We start from the raw sequence: 10,244 nt of genomic DNA on the forward strand, positions 1-10,244 counted from the left end.
CCTTCTGCACTGAAACCAAATACAGTTGTAGAAGATGAAATATAATGCTGCCCTGTAATAATTTTGCTCATCTCAAGACACAGCGCAGCACGCTAATGTTTCTTTCAAAGGAAACAACTGTGGCCTCAGAGAGCTGAGGAAACCCTGTGTAATTCCTGCGTGATAGCTGGCTGGGAGTGAGACGGGCCTACACGTGTCGGTCTATATAAGCATGAGCGTTAAGCTGATAACCAACAACCTCTGAAGTCAGCACATCTCTCAGAAACTCCATCAATCATCATCCTATTAGTCAGGGTGGACGGGCGGCACTTTAAAGCTGATGTATGAAAAGATTTTACTGTTATTGTTTACTGTTTTACTGGTCCATCCTTATTGCTAGATTTTCTGTAATCTACATACCAGAAACGGATAAAACTGGTGGTACAGATACGTTGTCTTGTTGTCTTACGTCCTCAACGTCAAACTTACAATTTGTAAGTAATAAAACAGTCATGAACCATTTGCCAAATAGTAAAAACACGACAGAGATTAATGGATGAAACTGTACTCCCTGGTTGAGTTGAATACCGGTCACTGTTATTAGTATCTATTAAGCTGTTAGGTTATAGTTATTTCATTACTTTGAGGTTAAAAAACATTGTTTACCCCTAGTAGACATGTTGTCCTTGTGGCTTATCTGCTTCCATTTCAAAAACAGAATGTATAAAAACAAACCCACGTTGATATCACATATACATCTTGCCAGGGTATGTGCTGATGATCCATATTAAGTATCAATGCCAACCCCAGTTTATCTAACTATAGGCAAATGAGTGGAACAAGCAACTAGCAAATTGTGATGGAATTTTTTTTAAGTTTCTTTATTTTATTTTACAGTTCCTCCAGTTTCACAGAATTAGGAAAGAGTTTCTGCAGATTTCATGCTGACAATGAACAGTGGAGTGTAAGAGTTATGCTTCATGTGAAAACGGAGGTGAAGGTGTTCTTTGTCGATACAAACTGAATAAAACCTGAGGGCGGCATCAAACAGATGGGGGAGGATGAAGCTTATCACAACTTGAGGGCCAGTGATCTGCATGTCTTAGATGTTTCTCTGCGCAAACACACCTGTTCTAAATGAAAAAATCACCAACTGATCAGACATATATATATATATATATATATATATATATATATATATATATATATATATATATATATATATATATATATTTGAGATGAAATGTACACTTTTTATTTTTAACTTAAGATTATTTGAGAAAGACACATTGAAGGTGTCTTTAAAAAGTAAAAATTTCCTGCCGTCATTGTTTTTTTGATTCATTGCAGGTTTGTTAAAAAAAAATTGTATCAGTCCACTTTATGCATCCTATATTTTTTCATTTACCATCATTTCCTGATTTTTACTAATTACACTTGCCCCCTCCACTTTTGTTTCTCTTATTCTCCCCTCCTCTCCTGCATGCACGTGGGTTACCACTGGATAACGCGTCACAGAGCGTTACAGAGACGGTGTGTGTATAAATCCCTTTGGTGAAAGATGATGATTCAGGCAGATCTGCATGTGCGTCTGCATGTGTTTGTGGGGCGGAGAAGGGACTCAGGTTTAGTAATCACATTGCTGAGGGAAGTCAGAGAGCTTTGTGTGGCGGCCTGCAGTCAGTAGATGACGGGTGTCTGATTGGCTCTGCTCCTGAATCCCTGAAGGAAGAAGGACTCCAGATAACACATCTGAAATCTTCACCTCCAGTTCTCTCTCTCTCCGCTTAACACTTTTTATTTTGTAGCTTCTTCCCCTCCTTTTCTCGTTTTCCACTGTGTCACCATGGATATTGGTGGCCTAACGACAGTGGTGGCCAACTCTGCCTACATCTCTGCCCGTGGGAGCTTTGACGGCACCGCCAACCCTGCAGCCAACCGTGACAAGAAGTTCCACTCCCGCTTGAAGCTACCTCACATCACAGCTTGTGAAGGTCTGCGGGAGACATTAGATCTCAGCTTCCAGACGGTCTGTATAGAGCAGCCCATTGGCAAACGTCTTTTCCAGGAGTTCTTGGAGTCCAACAATGAGTACAAGGGACCCTGCCGCCTGTGGAGAGATATCGAGGAGTACAACATGGCTGAAGATGAAGACAGAACCCAAAAAGCAAGCAAGATGTTGTCTCGGTACATGGAGCCTGACGCTAAGTATTACTGCCCCTTCCTGCCAGAAAATGGCATCACAAAAGTCAAAGAGAAACACCAAGGAGCTGGGGATGATCTTTTCTGTGAAACCATGGACAGTTTGAGGGACTTTCTAAAAGACGTGCCTTACACTTTCTTCCTGGAGAGTATGTATCTGACGAGGTTCCTGCAGTGGAAGTGGCTGGAGATGCAGCCCATAGGAGAGGACTGGTTCTTGGATTTCCGTGTGTTGGGTAAAGGAGGGTTTGGGGAGGTGTCTGCCTGTCAGATGAAAGGCTCAGGAAAACTGTATGCCTGCAAAAAACTCAACAAGAAGAGACTGAGGAAGAGAAAAGGCTTTGAGGTAAGAGTGCTCATTCCTGCAGAATAAACGATAGTTTCAGTATCTATCGAACTGGACACAACACAGTTATTGCAGTGGTTGTGATTTGATTTTGTTCATTCTTTAGGTTGTTTATAAACTCTATATATGTAATCCTCTTTAAAGCACCTTTGGCTTATATGATTAGTGGCTTCAGCATTATTACATTTTGATCCCCTTGTAAAGTGCCACTCGGCCATGCTTACACATAGAGTAGAGCAGTAAGGTGCTGGCCACGTCAAGAAAATGAAAAAGCGTATTTAGCTGCCATGTCGTCAACCTGAAGTACTGCTGACTTTTTAGACCTTCAGTATATTAGGATGATGGTAGCTTATAAGTAAAGCACAAACACCGACCCTGAACATTACATTATATAACATTATCAACACTTCGTGAGCTTTGAATGAATGAATTAATTAATTAATTGTTTATTTCGGTTACATTACATTATTTGCAATTCAAACTGTGTGTGTGTGTGTGTGTGTGTGTGTGTGTGTGTGTGTGTGTGTGTGTGTGTGTGTGTGTGTGTGTGTGTGTGTAAATGACAAAACACTTTCATACAAGTTTACACTCATCAGTTTCACACAAAAAATAATAATAAACTCTGTAACCGAAAAAGGAATAGGCTGAAGCCAAAGCTTATATTTGCCTACCCTGTACTTTCCAACAGAAAACCCAGATTATCTGCAATATGAAAAGAAACAAAAAGAGAAATTTCCCTTTAAATTGTTCTGCTTAACCAAATTATACTCCAATCATTTAGCTTTGTAATCCTTAATTATTTTACTTTTCAATATTTTTTTAAAATTCAACAGAGATTTTTTGCAGGATATTTATGACATTATCAGGGGTTCCAGCTATAAATCACTGACATAAGTCCACTTTTCTCTGCTGTAGAGCGCAATGGTGGAGAAGAAGATACTTGCTCGAGTTCACAGCAGGTTCATTGTTTCTTTGGCTTACGCCTTCCAGACAAAGACAGATTTGTGTCTGGTCATGACCATCATGAACGGTGGAGACCTAAGGTTAGATCTTCTTGGTTCGCATTTGTCATGGACACCATTCAGCATCCATACAAAATTAAGGAGACCACACATAAATTGATGGATTAAATAAAAAAAACAACATTTCTTTAACCCAACTAAATTATATGCAAAAGTAAAGGGAAATATGTTCATCAGTCATGTAGTGAGTGTTTAGGCACGATGGAGTGTTGGAATGTGTAAAGTAAAATAACTCCAACTGAACCCAAAACTATGGTGGCCGAGAAGTGCAAAACAACATTACAAAATGTGAAACACTTTTACAAAGCTTGAAACAAATTTACATTTCAGAAACAAATTTACATTTCAGAAAACAAATTAACAAGACGCTAAACACTTTCACAAGTGCCAAAACAAATTTACAAATACTGAAACAAATTTACAAGTGCCGAAACAAATTTACAAACACCGAAACACTTTTACATTTCAACACAAACCGGAAAGGGAATGTCCCAAACCAAAACACAACCAAACCAACATCATGTTGCCTGGGGGGGGGGAGAGAGAGAGAACTGCCTTCTCTGAACACTTTTCTAGCCCAGGCCATTAGGGAGAGTAAACAGGGGGAGTGAAATCAGGTGTGGCTTATTCTCTTCAGCTGTGGAACAGGAAAATACAAAGTTAGTAATAACCACAGTGCCACCAACAGCAGGGGAAGGGTTGTCACACATTAGAGCACCCAAATATCAACACTTACCATATTGAAGTAGGCATTATGTTTGGAAATTAACATCTGATCCCTCAGGTTTTAGAAAATAGTTTTGAAGGGTGTGTCATCCATATCTAACAGAACTCATGTATAGTGTCAGATGAACTTGTAATGGAGTACGAGGGAGATGCCACAGGTGTGTTCTGATCCGTCTCCATTTAACATGACTTGCAATGTTCCTTTGATGATCCTACAATGTTTCTGTAGGTATCACATCTATAATGTGGATGAGGACAACCCGGGCTTTGACGAACCGAGGGCCTGTTACTACGCGGCCCAGATCATCCAGGGCATGGAGCACCTGCATCAGAAGAGGATCATCTACAGAGACCTCAAACCAGAAAACGTGCTGCTTGACAATGAAGGTCAGGAACTCAGTTCGGCACTTTGTTATGATGCCTATCGGTTTTAATATGCAGTGGTCTTTATTATTATTTTTATTTATTATTTTTCTGTAAACAATTATTAGTCACATTCTCTTATTCAGTTTTTTCCTTGGATTTCACCCAACAATATTTTGCAATATAGCTCTTCTCTTGCTTGCTAAACATCGGGTTTATGTCCTCCATCTTTTTACACTAGTGATGAGCTACCAGCCCGCTGATGCTCCGTAATGTTATTCTGAAGGAATTTGTGCTTGATCTGTTTTCATCTGTCTCACTCTGAGTGCTCACGTACCGCTCTTATGAACACATCATCATAAAGGCAAAATAACCACCTAAGTACATTTAAAGTGGTTTAAGTCATATTTACATGTAAAGTTATTTAACAGAAAGTTAAAAGCAATGTGCTAAAAGTCCCTGAAGGGCTCTGAAAAGTACTTTTCCTCTGGCAACACAAAAATGACTAAATCTGTAATTGTGAGTCTGCTCTTTTTCCGCCGCGGTGGAATTTGTTTTTAATGTGTAAAAAAACAAATGTGAAATTTCATTTGAGAGTTGAAGTGGAAGATTTCCATATCTGCTTATTGAATTTGGAGCTACTGCCTGGAGATGAGTAAATTTAATCTTAGGATAAAGACAGTAAAAAGGTAGGAATCTACATAAAGCCAGTTACTCGGCTTGTTTTGTTTGCATAATATGTACAAATACCAAAGTAAAAAATGTGTTTTATTGTTGTACTTGGATCATATGGAGAAGCCATGTTAGTTGTTAGCTGGGTTAAATGCTATCTAACCATCCTCTCCCTGATTATACAGTTTATCTCTTAAAATGTAAATATATTTCTGTAATATAGAAAAGTTTTCTGCACTTTTAACGGAAAGACAAGACGGAAAGACTGCTATTCTTAGATCAAAACATGCACATATGCTGTGAACACAGAGTCTCACGCTCCTTAAACTTGAACATTTTTGCGTGATTCTGGTGCACGCTGTGCAGCTCAGCCTTTGGATGTAAGATGTGACCAGCTTTTGAATTAACCCGCCTGTTTCTCCTCCCAGGTCATGTGCGCATCTCTGACCTTGGTCTGGCAGTCGAGCTGGCTGATGATCAGAACAAAATTAAGGGCTATGCCGGGACGCCAGGTACACTGATCGATAAATAACTAAGTAAACAAATACTAACAGTGACTCATATGTGCGTGGTCCCAGTTGATATAATGACAGGATCTGTAAATGAAACACTGACAAAACCCCTTTTCTCAGGCCACACTTGACATGTGAAATGTAACTATGTTTTCATTTATATGCTGCAATAAACTGTTTCTGTTGAGAGCTGGGACCCAAGCTGGGACCAAAAGCTTCAATTCAAGAATGACACTGACGAGGCGGGAGTGGATATATATATAACTTTACTCCCTTTACTTCATAACCTTCTGTACATAAAGCCTTGGTACCAGAGGCAGGCAGGTATTCCCTCTTAAAGAAAATATATTCACAGTGTGATATGAGCTCCTTTTGTGACCAGTGTTTTATACACTTCACAAGTAAGTAAAAGCTTATCTAAACAATTAAAGTTAAATAAAAGGCTTTGATTGATGGATAATCTGAGCTAAAATGTCTTCTGGGTATCTCAGAGAGAGTTAAAGACATTAAACATATGTTCTGTAGTCAGATGAGTCCACATTTCTGCTTGCTTTGGCATGTCTGGATATATACTGTATGCCAGAGATGACAAAGACCACTAGACTTGATCAGTGAAACATGCAAAAACCAGCACCTGCGGTGGTATGGAGATCCATCAGTGTCTCCAGCTTGAGAGGAAGTACCAGTGATGCAGAGTATACTGAAAATTTGGAGAGACAAACGTTACCATTGAGGCAGCGTCATTTCCTGGGAGGTCAGTTGATTTTTCAGCAGGACATGACCCGACCTGATTATGCAAAGCTGTCAAGTCTAAACAAAGAGTGTGTGGGTGTGTGTGTACCTGAATACACTGCAGATTTGTCTCCTGAAAATTCATAATGTTCCATGACGAGGACAAGAAATAACAAACATGGACCGTTGAGCTGTCAAAATCATGAGCTCTGCAGGAATGGACCAAACAATCAGTATCCTCGGTTCCCAAAAGTCTCCTTTTAAAAGACGAGTGTTGAAACACAACAGTAAAGAAACACCTCTCTCCCAGCTCTTTGGGTATTTATACTATCGTATTTTGATAGTGGCGGTAAACAGAGAGATTACTGGGGATTTCACTGTTACTTCGATCTGTTTGATAAAGTTTCAAACGAACGAACAATTTTTGTTGAGTTTTTGTTGCACTTTAAGAACCATTTGGGGAGATGTAGCTCATAAGCTGAGTATGAATTGTTCTTGGAGGATGTTACCTGGTTCCTGTCACCTGCAGGTTTCATGGCTCCAGAGCTGCTGAAAGGACGGGAGTACGACTACTCTGTGGATTATTTCACTCTGGGGGTCACTCTCTATGAGTTCATGGCTGCCAAGGGACCCTTCAGGAGTCGAGGCGAGAAGGTAGATATGACTGTCATGTATGTATTTATTTATTTACTGAGCTCGTTCTGTCACGTAACATTCAAATCTGCTTTTACTGAACCAGTGTGAAAACACATGCGTTAAAATTTCCTCCCTTTTCCTTTGTGACAACCATTCAGTGTGTGTTATATTGAGAATATAAATGACAAAATCTTTATACATCAAAATATTATACTATAAATGTAATTAATGGATAGCCTCTTCCTTTGGGCTCCCTGCGTCCCACCTCTTTAGGTACTTTCAATTGAGACACTGCTCTTCTACCTTGTTTCCCTCCTTTCCGTCACTCCCCCCCACACAGCCATGGGCAGATCTATTCACCTTAAACCCACTCCAAAGGGGCTCAATTTCTAGGATCTATGGTGCCCTCATGGCATTCAACGATAGCGGTCCCACCGGGGCTAGGAAAAAATGGGAACGGGAGTTGGGAATGGAATTCAATGACGCATGGTGGGACAAGGCAATAGATAGAATACACTCCACCACGTCCTGCGCTCGCTTTAGCCTCATACAACTTAAAGTACTGCACAGAGCCCATTTTTCCAAATCTAGGCTTTCTGAAATCTACCCGGAGGTGGAGGATAAATGCGGCAGATGCCAGCAAACTCCTTGCGACCTGAGCCATATGTTTTATAGGTGTCCAGCAATCCAAACATACTGGGGCAGTTTTTTTTCTACTTTGTCCTCAGTTCTGGACTTTGTTTTGCAACCATGTCCACTTATAGCAATTTTTGGAACCCCTTCTGTTAGCTCTTAACTTTAGACAAAAACAAATCATTGCATTTACTTCTCTATTAGCCAGACGTGTAATACTGCTGCACTGGAAGTCCACCAAGAGCCCTTCCATAGCCCAATGGCTTAGGGATGTCATGTTCTTTTTTCTAGTTCTTCATTTTTATTTTATTCCTTTTGGGGTAATATTGTCTATTGCAGTTTTTTGTTGTTTTTTTTACCTTTATAATATATTAGTGTGATATGTTACTATTTTATATACCGGTATGTATATATATTTGTTTTTTGGGTGTTTTTTGTTTTGGGGGGTTATAAAAAAGAAAAAAGACATTTCTATTGTACTCTATTGTGAGCAATGATGTACAGGATTTATTTTTGAATAAACAAATCTTTAAAAAAAAAAAAAATGTAATTAATGGATAATTTGGGGTCCTTTGCAGAACATTTTACTCTGATGCGTGATGCTTGAACATAACCAAATTCCCCTGCACATCCTCATCCTCTTGATTGACGGTGAAAAGCTATACTGATGAATGCAGGACTTTGCTATATATTTATTCATTATATTTAGGCTACATTAAGAAAGGTAATGGTGAACATGTATGTTCACTAAAAGGTTTGATGAATCCCCACAGGTGGAGAACAAGGTGGTAAAGCAGAGGGTTCTGAATGATCCTGTAACTTATCCGGAGAGCTTCAGTGAGCACGCCCGATCCATCTGCGAGGGTCTGCTGCACAAGGAAGTCGACAAAAGGCTCGGATTCAGGAATGGGTCATGTGATGAGCTGAGAGCGCATCCGTACTTCAGCCAGATCAACTGGAGGAAACTGGATGCAGGTGAGTTAAGGACAGAAACAAAAGTGGAATCCAAGAGTTGACGGGCATCGTTGTTTCGTCTGGTCACAGCATATCTTTGGAGTTGTTGCAATCAACACTTGGGTGATGAACCATCACTACCGCACATAGATTAAGACTCTGCACAAGCTTTGGCTACTTCAGAAGATTGCTAAGGTTATTTCATTTTGTAATGATTAAATGTTAAAAATAAATCCAAGTACACTCCTTCTGAATGAACTCAAACGGACAACAGTGTGATGATCTCCTGCTCATCATGTCCTATGCTGAGTTTAGGTATCTTCATCAGCGTGGTCTGTGTCGTGTCTCCTCAGGGATCCTGCTTCCGCCTTTTGTGCCGGACTCCAAAACAGTGTATGCCAAGGACCTGGATCATGTCGGGGCCTTCTCCACAGTGAAAGGTGTGCAGCTGGAGGACAAAGACAATGATTTTTTTGATGAGTTTGCCTCAGGAAACATCTCTATCCCTTGGCAAGAAGAGATGATTGAGACCGGCATCTACGGAGAGCTCACAGTCTGGGGCCCAGGCGGCACGTTGCCCAACGACCTGCGACGGGAATCCATCCTGGAGCAGCCGCGCAAGTCCTCCACCTGCACGCTGTCATGAGACTTTCCAGTCACCTCGGCGGAAGTTGCTTACCCTTAACGGATGATTTTACACAAACTGTTGAACTCTTTTCATGCGAGAGGGTCAGCAACGTTTAATGGTTGATTTGAATGGAAATGATTGAGTTTTTTTCATTAACTAGCTTCTTTTTTTTGTTGTTTTCTTATCTTCTCTTGAATTGTTGTTTTTTACATGTACAAAATACTGTAAATCAAATCAAAAAATCAAATCAAATCAAGCTCTTTAGCTCTAAAAATATATTTCTTTACCAAACTATTGCACTTTTTCCACACTATTTTGCTGCTATGCTAGTCAAAGCTTCACAGTTTAAATAGGTTATCAACATGAAACTAAAGCTTTAAGAGCCTTGTACCATAAAATCTGTTTATGTGAACCATTTGTTTTTCTTTTAAAATGAGCATTTATATTATTTTTTCTCTCTTTGCTGCTAAGCAAACAGCTGCTTCTTTTAATATTGATCTCTTCAAGTACATCTTAATGAAATGTTTGAACTGACACACACTTACCTCTGAACAGATGTCGTTCTTGTTTTTTTTATTTTTACTTTTTAGCTTTTGATATTGTATTATGTGCCACAGCTCCAAAGTTGTGAGAAAGAAAAAAACATCCACTCCAGCAGAAAATATTTATGACTTTAAATAAAATATTTTGCATGAACAAAATCACTGTGTTTTTCGATAAAGATGCGATTTTACTCCACTTAAATGCACATTACGGAGACAACGCCACCATTCAGACAGCGAACTTCTGTTACAAATGTGGCAGTTTTGAATATTTATATTTTATTTATATATATATAT

General features: G+C 39.5%; 1 protein-coding gene across 1 annotated transcript in view; it reads left to right on the top strand.

The window, feature by feature from the left end:
• grk1a (G protein-coupled receptor kinase 1 a) overlaps positions 1-9,627 on the top strand; it is an 11,297-nt gene extending 1,670 nt beyond the window's left edge. Inside the window, exons 2-8 of the mRNA XM_061741572.1 lie at positions 1,788-2,527; positions 3,443-3,570; positions 4,505-4,662; positions 5,739-5,822; positions 7,084-7,208; positions 8,597-8,798; positions 9,131-9,627. Of these exons, the coding sequence (XP_061597556.1) occupies positions 1,826-2,527; positions 3,443-3,570; positions 4,505-4,662; positions 5,739-5,822; positions 7,084-7,208; positions 8,597-8,798; positions 9,131-9,423 (1,692 nt within the window). The 5' untranslated portion in view covers positions 1,788-1,825 and the 3' untranslated portion in view covers positions 9,424-9,627. The remainder of the gene's footprint in view (positions 1-1,787; positions 2,528-3,442; positions 3,571-4,504; positions 4,663-5,738; positions 5,823-7,083; positions 7,209-8,596; positions 8,799-9,130) is intronic.
• The last annotated feature ends 617 nt before the right edge of the window (positions 9,628-10,244 follow it).

Source organism: Cololabis saira, chromosome 2 (assembly GCF_033807715.1).
Source record: "Cololabis saira isolate AMF1-May2022 chromosome 2, fColSai1.1, whole genome shotgun sequence".
Taxonomy (NCBI): domain Eukaryota; kingdom Metazoa; phylum Chordata; class Actinopteri; order Beloniformes; family Belonidae; genus Cololabis; species Cololabis saira.